General features: G+C 36.9%; 1 protein-coding gene across 1 annotated transcript in view; it reads left to right on the forward strand.

The window, feature by feature from the left end:
• HOOK3 (hook microtubule tethering protein 3) overlaps nucleotides 1-14498 on the forward strand; it is a 77870-nt gene that overhangs the window by 31926 nt on the left and 31446 nt on the right. Inside the window, exons 9-14 of the mRNA XM_084879832.1 lie at nucleotides 2128-2291; nucleotides 3983-4123; nucleotides 5673-5874; nucleotides 10644-10754; nucleotides 11461-11548; nucleotides 11727-11796. Of these exons, the coding sequence (XP_084735958.1) occupies nucleotides 2128-2291; nucleotides 3983-4123; nucleotides 5673-5874; nucleotides 10644-10754; nucleotides 11461-11548; nucleotides 11727-11796 (776 nt within the window). The remainder of the gene's footprint in view (nucleotides 1-2127; nucleotides 2292-3982; nucleotides 4124-5672; nucleotides 5875-10643; nucleotides 10755-11460; nucleotides 11549-11726; nucleotides 11797-14498) is intronic.

The raw sequence follows: 14498 nt of genomic DNA on the forward strand, positions 1-14498 counted from the left end.
ATCAGTCTGGAGAGGCCTTATAAGCTTTTGGAAAGACTTTGACTTTCAGTAAATGGGAAGTCATTGGAGGATTTTGCACGAAGTAGTCCTCTGATCTGGTTGTTTTAATGGAGTGTACTTGTTTTGCTGTGTGGAGAAGAGAATATAGGGAAAATAGGGCCAAATTAAGTGGTCATTGCAGTAATCCAGGCAAAAAATTACGTTGGCTGAGGTCATCTCAATTTAGGGCTAGTGGTCCAAATGTGTTTGAAGGTAAAGCCAATGATATTTGCTGACAGATTGGATGTGGTGGAAAGATGTTAAGGCTTATGACTAAGCAATTGGAAGGATAGAGTTACCATTTACTAAGATGGGAAAGGCTGGGGAAGGACTGGGCGGGGGTTAATTAAAAGTTCAGCTTGGACAATTTAAGTTAGAGATGCCTATTGGACATCAAAGTGGACATGATATCCAGGTCAGGGTTCTAGGCTAGAAAGAGAAATATGTCAGTTGTCCGTGAACAGAAGGTGTTTACAGTCATGAAACTGGAAGCCATCACTGTGTTTAGAAAAGAAAAGTAGTGGGGTACTCTAATAGCAGGGCAAATAAGACAAAGAAGAGAGAGAAAGTAGACCAGTGAGTTGGTACAGAAACCAGGAGCAAGGTGTCCTGGAAGCCAAGTGAAGAAAATACTTCAATGGGGAGGATGTGATCGGTTGTGTAAGTGTTCTTGGTAGAGTACTGTGACCTGGAAGTCAGCGGGTCAGCAGTTTTGGTGGAAAGGTAGAGGCAGAATGAGTTCAGAAGGCAATGGGAGATGGAGAGGGAGAATTAGAAATGTCAGGCAACTTTTGTTTTTATAGCTTTCTTGAGAAATAATCCTAATATATAAAAACACAGGATTCATAACAACCAACCGAAGGCTTGATTGAATATCGTAAGTCAGTCCTGCAGTTGGTGCTGGGTTGCTGTGGCACTGACTGCCACCAGTGTAGGCACAGTGACCCAGCACTGATTGCAAAGGGGACTGCAGATCAGGCCCAGAGAGAGGCAGAGTCTGATCAGCAGCCTCCGTGGCAGCTGTTACTCAGCTCTTATCTCTCTTTCTCTCCGGGCTTCACCAGCAGTCACACCTCTGTTTCTCTCTGGGACTCCGCAGGGGCTGCTGATCAGCCTGCCTCTCTGATCAGGCCCGGAAATGCTGACTAGCATAGAAAATGACCAATCAGAGCCAAATTGGTCGGCACGGGAGGGCAGTTGGGGGGGGAGATCAGGCTGGCAGGGCAGGGCAGTTAGGGGCAATCAGGCAAACAGGTAGGTGAGCGGTTAGGAGCCAGCAGTCCCAGATTGCGAGAAGGATGTCTGACTGCAGGCTCACAGGGATCAGGACTAAACCAGCAGTCAGACATCCCCCAAGGAGTCCCTGATTGGAGAGGGTGCAGGCTGGGCTGATCTGCAGTCCCCTTTGCAGTCAGTGCTGGGTCACTGTGCGTGGGCCAGATGGCTCTGATAGCCAGCGAGGCTGAGGAACCCCACCCATGCACAAATTCATGCACTGGGCCTCTTGATATATAATAAACTACTCATATTTAAAATGTACAAGTTTGATAGATGTTAACATATGTATGAACATGTAATATCACCACAATCAATATAATGAACCCATCAACTGCCAAGTTTCTTGTGACTCTTTGTAATCCCCTTCCAGTCCCAAACTGCTTTCTGTCCCTATAAATTAGCTTGTATGTTCTAGAATTTTATATAAAAGTACTCATACAGTGCATACTGTTGTGGTTTGTTTGTTTTGGGTCATACTTCTTGCATTATTTTGAGATTTACTCATTTTGTCATTATGAATAGTTAATTCTTTATTACTAAAATAGTATTCAGTTGTATGGATATACCCCAGTTTACTCATGCATTCACTTGCTGATGGACATTTGTGCTGTTTCCAGTTTTTCTTTACTTCACATGAAGATGCATAATGTTGAATGTTTTAAGTGAAGGTTGATTGTACTTTTTATTTTATTATTTTTTTATTGTACTTTTTAAAAAACAGGTTTTAATTTATCATGGTAATTCACAGGTGATTATGCTAATGCCAGTGTCATTGGGAGAAATAACCGCTGTCTTCCTTTCTTCTAACAGGTTGCAGCATTGCAAGAGGAGAAAAGCAGCCTGTTGGCAGAGAACCAGGTATTAATGGAAAGACTTAATCAATCTGATTCTATAGAAGATCCTAACAGTCCAGCAGGAAGGAGGCATCTGCAGCTCCAAACTCAATTAGAACAGCTCCAAGAAGAAACATTCAGGTAAAAGACCACTCACTAAATTCTGATTTTTTAAAATTTGGTAACTATGTCTTAAAGTTAAGAATATAGTATTAGGACTTCTGGGTAGCTGCAGACCAAGGATACTGTGTAATAACTTTCCAAAAATCTTCCCACATGACCTGAAATAGCTTTACATCTAGGAACAATTCTATTAAAGCTACACCTTCATTATTACTTAAAGACAAAATGCCCCAACTGAAATATAACTATGAATGAAAGGAAGAAAACAAACACCAGCCCCATCCCACACACCTGTCCTACCCCAGTTCTGCCAGGCAAGAAGAGCAGACTGAGGAAAACATTAGAGGAAGACAGAAGAACACTAGTGAAGGGATCTATGGGTGAGTTGGAATAATCACCAAAAAGATTAAATTCACTCAAAATCTGAAATCATTTTTAAAACAAAAATGGAGATTAGACCACAAACTGCAGGGAACAAATGTCAAAGTAAGTACATCTTCTTATATTGTTATATATATAGATAGAGAGGGAGGAAAGGAGAGAAAGAAACATTGATGTAAGAGCGGAACATCAATTTGCTGCCTCCTGCATTCTCCCCCCCCCCCCGGGGATTGAGTCTGCAACCCTGGCATGCTCCCAGACCAGGAATCGAACCAGCAACCTTTTGGTGTGCTGTACAGTGTTCAACAAACTGAGCCACACTGGCCAGGGCAGTACATCTTAATGGGTCTGATGCCATAAAAAGGTACTGGAACTAAATTTAAAGAGATTGGTACTCTTTTGAGTACTCAGTTTAAAGAGACACATACAAATGCCAAGTGCATGATTTCTAGAGACAGATTTACTTAAAGGACAAACTGATTTAAAGGGACAGTCTCCTAAACACACCTGGGAGAGGAAAAGTTGTTAAATATTGTGGAAGGGAAAGTTAGATTCTTACATTACATCATATACCAAAATGAATTCCAGCGAAATTGAGAATTTTAATGTTAAAATGAAACCATATAAATACTAACAGACTACATAGAATTAAAATGACAAACACCTTTCTAATCATATACTAAAAGTGGAAATTATATAGTATAAGATTTATCAATTGAATTACATAAAAACCAACTAAGAATTTCAGTATATTAAATACATAAAGATTATTAAAAGTAAATAATGATAAATATTTGTGACATTAGAGACAAAAAGTCTTAAAAATCTAAATGAGGGATTTATATTAAGAAAAACAAATTAAGAAGTAAAAACAGTATTATCCACATTTTGGGAGATAAAAAGACCTGAATAGAAATCAGACTGGAGGATTTACTCTAAAAGTGTTAATAGTAGCTTTCTATTTAGGATGATTCATGATTTTTTTAATCTTTTTTTGCTTTTCTGTATTCTGTAAATTTTCAACAAAGAATATAAATTTTATAATTAAAAATAAAAATTTATATAAATTACATCTTCTATATTTTGAAAAGTATTACTTGATGTCTAAATTTCTAAATAAAGGAATGGTAATTAGTTTTTATCTTTTCATTAGCCTCAGAATATTAGAATCCATTTTTTAGGATAATGAAAACTTAGAATTCTAGTTCATGGTCACAAAAGAGACAAATTCAGGAAGAGTTTATTCTCATGCTTTTTATTTCTGTTTACTAAGGAGAATTATTAGACAGTAAATAGTACTCTCTTGGTTTGTTTTGTTTTGGTTACAGACTAGAAGCAGCCAAAGATGACTATCGAATACGCTGTGAAGAGTTAGAAAAGGAGATCTCTGAACTTCGGCAACAGAATGATGAACTAACCACTTTGGCAGATGATGCTCAGTCTCTAAAAGATGAGATAGATGTTCTTAGGTAAACAATCTTCCCATCTTTGTACAGTGCCAGACCTGTCATCACCCAGGCCATTTCTTCCACCAATGTTACAAGCTCTAGGATCTCTGGGCACAGTAGGTTGTTTAAAAGACGGGCCACCTGGATTTAGATCTCAGTGCCATCATTTATTTAACTTCCACGTAAACATTTTCTCATCTGTAAACATGAAAATAATACACACACATACCTCAGATTTATATGTGAAGTTAGGTGAGTTTATATTTGTAAACACTGGAACAGCCTGGCAAATAAGTGCTATATAAATGTTTGTCAATAGAAATTAATCTCTGACCACTACTTTATACTTGTATATCTCTGGAGCTTTTCTTATTACTATTCCTTTTCTTTAATCTTGAGTCCTGCAATCACTTGGTCTTCCTTTTTCTCAAATACTGTCATATCTCACAAGGCTTCATCTCCTTGATGGGCCTTTTTATCTTCACCACAGCTATTTGCTCACTAGGAACCTCACTCCCTATCACTTCATTTTTCCACTGTTGCCATTCTTGTATAATCTGTCCTCTGTTGGATCATTCTAACCATCTATAGTTTACACTTTTGCTCTGAATCCTGAGGACAAAGAGAAATTCACATAGTGATACAGTTTTCTCTTACTGCAAATTAATAAGCTTACTCTTCACTGGGTTCTTACCACGGGTCCTCCATTCTGCTGCTCATCAGAGATGGCTCTGTCTCCCATTTCTCTCCTGGGTATGACATGCTTTCATAACTCTTCCCACCTGCATGCCCATCGCACCCCACCTCTCTCATGCCTCAGGCTCAGTGGGTGACATTATCTCCTGCTGCATGGAGGTAAGGCCATGGGCTGTTGAACTCTCCATGTCCTATGTCTCCCGCGCCTCCTGAATTCCCTTCATTCCCACTAATCTTTCTGCTTCTAGAAGATAGACTTGCTATTCTTCCTCCTGTCCAGTGCTAATTTCCTCTTCAGTGCTCCAGGTCTCAATGCTTCTTGCTTACACAGGGACTGTGTTACATGATGATTATTTCTCTTCACATTTGAATCTTCCTCCTTAGCATATATGTACATTTAGGTCTCTCTTATCTTAGAAAAGGGAGAGACTTACTACTCTCTCCTTCCCTCCAGAACAAATTTAGATTATACAGGGTAAAATTTATGTCCTCTCCTTAATGCCCTAAAATTTGCCCCCACCTGCCCCAACTACTCCACTGAAACAGCTGTTCTAATGGCCAAATCATTTGGACACTACACAATTTATTTTGCACTTTCTACCACTGCATGTGTGTCTGCTGGCTACAGCCCCAACCTTTCTACCCCCTGCTATACATAGTCTTGCTTTCCTTAAATTATATAACGTTTGTCATTACAAATTTTGCTGTAATTTGGTTATATTTTTTAACCTGAGCAAAAAAATTAACCTGGAATTATCTTTGGTCTTATAATTTGATTAGAATGTGTTATTATCTCACGATCCCTCTTATTTTAGCACTATCTAAAACAGCTATATAATTGTGAATGTGTTTCTGATTTCCCATCTTACTCTAGACATTCTTCTGATAAAGTGTCTAAACTAGAGGGCCAAGTGGAATCATATAAAAAGAAGCTAGAAGACCTTGGTGATTTGAGACGGCAGGTTAAACTCTTAGAAGAGAAGAATACTATGTATATGCAGAACACTGTCAGTCTAGAGGAAGAGTTAAGAAAAGCCAATGCGGCTCGAAGTCAACTTGAGACCTATAAGAGACAGGTAAAAGAATCGTAACGGTTTCCTGATGACATTTTCGAGCAGATTCTCCGTTAGAACCCAAAATCTAATTTTGGCTTATCCAAAATCTACTGACTTGCTTTTACGGTGTTCGAATTTTTACCTATGAAACTTAGCTCTTTTCCAGAGCTTATTAACTGGTCTCTATAGTAGATCCTTTTATTGCTCTTCATTTTTAAATTTATTATATAATTCTTAACTACGCAAAAGTAAAAAAAGAATACATTGCGTCCATGCTTAAAAAATAAAATATGCTCCTTATAGTAACCACTATGCTGTTTGTGGTTTCCTTCCAATGCATCTCTCTATTCCAGCGATTTTTCAACCTTTTGCATCTCGTGGTACGCGTAAAGTAATTGTTAAAATTCTGCGACACGCCAAAAAAAATTATTTTTTACTGATCTGACCCAAAAAAGGGTATAATTTTGGTTCATTCACACCGACGGTTATTGTTGTGTTGGCTGTTATCAGTTTTTTATTTGACAATCTAAGGGGGGAAATGTCGGTCCCCATACTACATAGTCAGGTATTGCATGTTTCAAAAATCCTTGGGGCACACCAGGGTGCTGCCGCACACCGGTTGAAAATCACCGCTCTAGTCTTTGTTTTGATTAATCCTCACCTGAGGACATTTTTTTTCATTGATTTTTAAGAGAGGGAGGGAGGGGGATAGAGACAGAGAGAAATATCACACATCAATTAAATGCCTCTAGCATTAGCCCCAACCGGGGCTGGGTATCAAACCTGTAACCCAGGTATGTGCCCTTTATTGGGGATTGAACCCCAGACCCTTCAGTGCTCAGGGAATGTGCTAACTATTGAGCAACACTTGCCAGGGCACTGCCACTCTATTCTTTTACTGCATATGTATATTTATTCATATGTATGTAGATAAAATTTATAGCATTTTGACATGTTTTAAGGCTATACAGGGCAAAAGTAGGTTTATAGTTGTGAGTACGTGAGACAGTTTATTCTTGTATTATTTATTAACTAGAGGTCCAATGCATGAAATTAATGCAAGAATAGACCTTCCTTCCCCTGGCTGCTGGCACCGGCTTCTCCGGCACCCGGGACCCAGGCTTCCCTCTGGCCGCCAGCAGGTACCCAGGACCCAGGCTTTCCTCAAAGCACGGATTTCATCTGAAAGGTCATTCGGAAGGATGTCCAGTCTAATTAGCATATTACGCTTTTATTATTATAGATTATTGTATTCTTTTCCATACAAACAACTGTAAACCTACTTTTGCTCCAACCTGTATAAATTATAAAGTAAAAGAACTCTACTATAATTTACTTTTGCTCAGTAGTATATTTGTGAGATTTGTTTATGTTGATAGGTATATAGCTTTCTCCCATTCATTTGTACTGCTATATAGTATCTTATTAAATGACTATACCATAATTTACCCATTTTCCTGTTGAAGGACAGATAGAATGTATCAACTTTTTATTTTATATTACAAGAAATGCCACTGTGAATAAATAGTATTGAATTTTACCTCTTTTACATATATGTGAAAGTTTTACAACTATGTGGAATTTCTTCCATAGAATATGTTCATTTAACTAGATACTTCCCAATTATTCTCCAAAGTGACTGTATTATCAGCAAGAAGTTTGCATGATTTCCCCCTCCACATCATCACTAACAATATTATCAAACTTCAAATTTTGACAATTGGATAGATATGAAATGGTCTCTTTATACTTATACTTTGTTTTGCATTACCCTAATTACAAATATATTTACTGATCACATTTATTTTGTGAATTGCCTATTTTTATCTTAGAATCATTCTAAAAATTGGATTATTTTCTTATTGATTACTGAAAGTTCTTTATATGCTCTTGATATTAATCTTTTTATATATATACTATTTCCTACCAATCTGTGACCTATCATTTTTACATTTTTTGAGATTGTTAATTTTAATATAATGAATTTTAAATATCTTTTTCTTTATGATTAATGTTTGTTATGCCTTGTTTAAGAAATCACTTCCTACAAAAGGATGTAAGATTAATCTCTGTTTTCTTAACAAAGATTTAAAGTTTGTTTTGCACATTTATGTCTTTGAGCCACATTTTTTGTGAAGGGTGAAAGGTTAGGGATACTTTGTCTGGACAAGCAGTCAACCTAGCAGCACTTACTAATAGTTTCTTCCACAGTGCCTACAAGTCTAACTTACCATATTTTAGTCTAACTTACCTAAATTTCCATGATATATGTGGGTTTGTTTCTGGGCTCGCTCTTTTACTTTATTGGTCTATTTGTCTATTCTTACACCAGTACCTCATGATCTTATTATCTATAGATTTTTAGTAGCTTTGATATTTGGTATTATTGCACCTTGCTCTTTTTTAGAATTGTCTATTCTTAGACCTTTTCTTTCCCTCTATACCCAACACTTTTGGAATTGAAAAATTACATTGATTCTGTTGAATAATGTAGAGGATAAATGAAATCTTTATGATAATAATATTCCTATCAGCAAATATAATATATTTCCATTAAGTTTTATACTTGTAAATATCATGCACATATTTTGTTATATTTACTTTTGATATTTTATGTACTTGGTATTTAAGAAAGTTTATCATTTTCAGCTTGCTGCTCATTTATCTGGTTGAAATTGATTTTTGTACACTGATTTTGCAACCTTATCAAATTTTCATATTATTTCTAGTATTGTCAGCTGTATCTTTTGCCAAAAGCAGCTTTCTTTCTTTCTACTCTATACTCTCTTTTTCTTCTTAATCAGCATGTCTGACCTTTAATACTATTTTAAATAAAAGCAATACTAGTAGACAAATATTTTTATTGATTTTATACAACATGCTTTAAACATTTTACCAGAATAAGGATTGCTATAGTTTTCTGTAGCCACCTTTTATTAGGAGAAAGGAATTCCACTGCATTTCTAATTTGCTCAGGGTGTCTGTCTTACATGGATATTGAATTTAATCAGCTTTTCCTGAGAGACTCCTATGGTGCTTCTCCTCTCTATTAATGTGACAAATTATATTACTGGGTTTTTCTATGCTTAAGCCATCTTTGCATTCCTGAGATAAACTTAGTTTGGTCACTGTGGATTTATTTGTTGTTTTCACCTTGCTAGATTTGCTTTGTTAATTTTACGTAGAATATTTTGCCTCAATGATTCACTTGGACTTTTCTATTTAACACTTTTCCTCATCTCATTTTCGCATCAGAATTGTACTAGCTTATTAAGATAAGTTAGAGAAGTTTCAGTAGAACAGCCATGGCAGGTTATTTTGGTGGATACACTTTCCCCCTACATTTTATTATAACATTTTTAACATATAACAAGGTTTTAAGAATTAATGAGCTTGAGTGTGAACTGATAAATAAATGTAAATGAAGGGAATTATAAATGAGATGAAAAGGTGTGAAATTAAAAGGAGAATTTATCTAATTAGAGTCCAAAGGAGAGAACAAGAATTGTAGAAAGACGTTATTTGAAGGAAAGAATGGCTAAACATTTTTCAGAACTAATGGAGGACATCAGATTTAGTGTTAACAATGAATTACAAAGTAAATAAAAAATATCTATGCCTAGAAATGCTGTAGAGAAATTGTATAAAACACAAATTCTATTTCCTATCTGAAGCTTAATATGCTTTTTCATTGATAACATTTTTCTTTCTACAAATAGTCTTTAGATGTACTTTCAAACCAGCCTGATCATTTTTAATGGTCTCTTATTCCTTTCATAATTTAGATTTCCTTCCTTATCTTTAAAGTATTAAATCTAATACTTTATATCTGATAATTACAATCTAAAATCCTTGGAGGTCTTATTCTACCATTTTATTGTTGTTGTTATTGTTATTAATGTTTTTCTGCTGACTATTGTTGGCATTGGCTTATTGCTTTTAGGTCTTTGTTCTTTAGTGTGGCTCATCTTTATCTTGGGGAATACTGGAGGGCCTGGTTTGAGGTGGTATTCCTCCAGACAGTGTGGGTTTTGCTTATGTCAGATTTACCAAACAGGACTATTTTAAATTAATTAATGGGCTTAAGATTTGCCAGACAAGGCATGTGGCAACATTTTTAAACACAAATCTATGTATTAGAATGTATTGCATATTTTCAAGTTATACTTTTTCAAACTCAGAGCATTCACTTTAAGAAAGGCAAATTTTCCTATTGACTTTTCCAATTGATGGATTTTCTTCTCATCCACCTATTTACTGACTCATCTTTTTGAATCCAAGGTGGTTTAACAGCCATCTGTCTCCCATTAAATTCAAAGCTCTGGGTTCCTGGTTTTGATCATTTGTACCTCTTGGCTTCTACATGTAATTCCCACTCCTCTTTCAGCAAGTGAACATTGTTACTCTAGATCAGGGGTAGGGAACCTTTTTTTTCTGCCAAGGGCCATTTGGATATGTATAACATTGTTTGCTTAATATAATTCACTTAATATAAATTTATGTTGCTTCTAGATTTATTGCATTTCGAGTCCCACCTGCTGTTGCCTTGGCAGAGCCTGACCAAGTGATTTCAGAGGCCTTATGTGGCCGGTGGGCCTGACATTCCCCAGCTTTAGATTTCAGAACTTAGTTGTAGATTTTTGTTGCCAGTTCTCTCCATTCAGCTAGGCTGCTGTATCATACACATTTAAAAAAATATATATTTGTGGGGAAGGAATTTTTGTAGAAGAAAATAGTAATAATTTCTAATGTTTGAGATTATAAAAATTAATGCTATCTTTCTGTATCAGGTAGTAGAACTGCAGAATAGATTATCTGAAGAATCGAAGAAAGCAGATAAATTAGATTTTGAATATAAGCGGCTAAAAGAAAAAGTTGATAGTCTTCAAAAAGAAAAGGATGTGAGTATATATATTAGGGAATTTGGTTTTGAGCACTACTAATATTAAAACAGATATTTAATTCGTGCTTTGTTGTTAATTCCTCCTATTTATAAGTTTAAAAATTCAAATCCTACTTATTTTTAACTTTAAACTTGAGATTCACATGTATATTGTGAATTCAGAAATAGATATAAAAGATTAAAAGAATGTTTTTACTTCTAATTTTATATATATTTATATTCTAATATGTTTTATATTGTTTTGCTCATGCCTTTTTGTAAATTTATGTAGTGTTTTTGTTTTCTGTATGATTATTATAGAAGGCACAATTCTTTTGGTTGTTATCCAGCTTTTTTGAACCCCTTAAAAATATTTTTTCCATCATGATTTCAATTATTTAAATTCTTTAATTTTTTTTTGTGTGTGTGTGTGTGTTTCGTGAAAAGAATGTTATATACATAATCAAATACTTATTGTTAAGGATGGTGTAAAAGTTGTGTTTTTTATGTTTAACTGTGGATGGCATATTGCCTTGTACATTGTAGATATTCAGTAGTTAAGTGAGAAAAAAATTATTGTAATCTTTTATCTTCTGTGATGCTTTCATAGAAGATCAAAACATCCATATTTCCTACTGTTTATCATTTTACTAGGGAAGGCAAAGACCACTAATGAATAAACTCATATAACCTCTGCTAACTTCCCTTGTTTTTAATCTCTCCAGAGGTTACGAACAGAAAGGGATTCTCTGAAGGAAACCATTGAAGAGCTTCGTTGTGTACAGGCTCAAGAAGGGCAGCTCACAACTCAAGGTAAAACCAGTTCAGTAGCCATAATAATAACTTAAAACAACTGTGACATGGTCTTTTACTTAACTAAAACAAAGATTTTAGCTGTTAAAATTGAGGCTCAAAATAGGATTTCATTTAGAAACTAAAGGAAATGGTGGTGCTCTCTCTTACCTTTACATTCATGTTTACATATTTATAGGATTAATGCCTCTGGGAAGTCAGGAGTCTTCAGATAGTCTGGCAGCAGAAATTGTTACACCTGAAATCAGGTAAGGAGATCATAAAGTTCATAGTCACACTGCATTATATTTCTGGAGAAAACTTTTCTACAATACAAAAAGGATTATTTCCTTATTAGAGGCCTGGTGCATGAATCCGTGTACCTGTGGGTTCCCTCAGCCTGGTCTGTGGGACCAGGCCAAAACCAGCTCTCTGACATCCCCAGAGTGGTCCTGGATTGTGAAAGGGTGCAGGCCAGGCTGAGTGACTCCACCAGTGCACGATCAGGGCCAGGAAGGGATTCAGGAGGTTGGCCAGCCAGGGAGGGACCGTGGATGGCTCTAGGGCATGTCCAGCCCATCTTGCTTAGTCCCGATTGGCCAGACCCCAGCAGCAAGCTAACTTACCAGTCAGAGCATCTGCCTCCTGGTGGCCAGTGCACATCATATCAACTGGTCGACTGTCTGCCCCCATTATATATTATATAAAAGTGCACATCAGCCGGGACCGGTTTGACTCAGTGGATAGAGCGTCGGCCTGGGAACTGAAAGGTCCCGGGTTCAATTCCGGTCAAGGGCATGGCAGCTGGTCGATGTTTCTCTCTCATCGACGTTTCTAACTCTCTGTCCCTCTCAATTCCTCTCTCTGTAAAATCAATAAAATATATTTAAAAATAAATAAATAAATAAATAAATAAATAAATAAATAAAAGTGCATATCATAGCGAGCTGTTGAGCAGCTTTAGCATATCATTAGCATATTATGCTTTAATTAGTTTAACGGACTACCAGATGACCATACACAGTATATTAGGCTTCTATTATATAGGATTCTTTGTTACTAACACTTTCAGCATGAACTCAATAGCAAATGTTCATTATTTCAGCATCTTAGGTGCATTTTTCAACTGGCCCAAGAGACTTGATCTTCTTACTTAAGTAGGACAATATTTCACACATATACTGCAAACTGATATCTCTCTGCTTGAGTAACCTTTGCAAAAATTTAGCTATAAAATCACTTGACCCCAAAACAAACTCTATGTTTAACCATCAGCCTGCACAATAATTAATCACTTAAACTCATCTTTTAATTAGGTAGAATGGTCTGGGAAAGATTTAATATAATAGACAGGAAGAAATATCTTCCTATCTGTTCTGTTCTTCCCTCACTAGTATCTTACATTTTTATTCATAGCATTTTTAAAATTCCATTTATTGCAATATGTATAAGAATAAAAGACTTTATGTATAAGAATAAAAGACTGGCCTGACTGATGTGGCTCAGTGATTGAGCATTGACCCATGAACCAGGAAGTTACCATTTCAATTCCCAGTCAGGTCACATGCCCGGGTTGTGGACTCGATCCCCAGTAGGGGACTTGCAGGAGATAGTCAATGATTCTCATTGATGTTTCTCTTTCTCCCTTCTCTGTCCTCTCTCTCTAAAATTAATAACAACATATATTTTGAAAAAAGAATAAAGGTTTGGTGGGGAGGCACCAAGTATCCAGAAGATAGAGAATGATGAATATGAATATTGTTTTTACCTTCTGTGAGTCTGTTTGCCCCCTTTTTAAATTGACACTGGCCTTGATTCTTTATAATACCCTTGGGAGTATTAAATAATATAGTGGTTGTTTAAGAGTTTTATAAACTGTGATTTAAAATAGGCATTAAAATGCTTGCTGAATAAATGAAGACAATATTGATGGTTGTTGGCATTTATTTAAGAAGGATACACAAAAGGAGTATAATGCAACACCAACTCTGGAAGCATCTTGTATACCTTTTTCTTTTTTGCCATCTGATGTAGTATTTCATATTGGACCATTAAAATTTGAATGAATGAACACATTATATATAAATATTTATAAATAAATGGTTATGCCTAAAAAACAATTTTTAAGGAAGCTTATTGGTAATGCAGTTTGGATTTTTAAATTGAGGGAAAGAACAATGATAAAGATTCAAAAAATAAAATGACTTTTTTTAGTATGACTCATTAAAATTAAAATATACTCTGTGGGAGGGAATCCAAGATGGCTGCTCGGGTAGACACCTAACCGCAGCAGCACACAACAATTTCAATGGAATACAACTAAAATGTAGAGTGGACATCACCCAGAGCTACAGGTAGTCGACTGACTGAAAATTCTACAACAAGAAGGAAAGAGAAAACCAGAAGGAAAATCAGAGGAGCTGAAAAAAAGCCTAAGGTACGGAGACATGCTGCGCGCTCGCATGCACTTGCGCGGAGAGGTTGCAGCCGGAGAGGAGAAGCGGGCTGGGTGCTGCCCGGCGTTCCCTAGCAGGAAGGAAATAAAACCCCCAGCCTGGGCTGAACCCCCGAACTGGCAGTGCTGAGCCCCAAGTTATGGGCCAGACCCTGGGGACCCAGGCTCCGGCAGGGGGAGACGGGGCTGTGAGGCGGAATCCCAGGCGAGCAGCAAAAAGCAGGGCCCCCGGAGTCGCGCGCACATTGCGTGCAGAGGACTGAATGTTGACTCTGATGCTGGATTACCCTAGCCGGAAGGAACAGGGCCTCCGGCGGCACTGAGCCTCAGTCCGGTCTGCTCTGAACCTCAGTTCTGGGCCAATCCCTGGGGACCCAGGCTCAAGTAGAGGGAGACGGGGCTGTGAAGTGGAGTCCTGGGAGAGCGGTGAAAGGCCGAGCCCCCGGAGTTGCGCACATTGCTTGCAAGGGAAGGAATGTTGACTCTGATGCGGGATTGCCCTGGAGGGAAGGAAAC

The sequence above is a fragment of the Pipistrellus hanaki genome (genome assembly GCF_964339955.1).
Source record: "Pipistrellus hanaki genome assembly, chromosome: 3".
Classification (NCBI taxonomy): domain Eukaryota; kingdom Metazoa; phylum Chordata; class Mammalia; order Chiroptera; family Vespertilionidae; genus Pipistrellus; species Pipistrellus hanaki.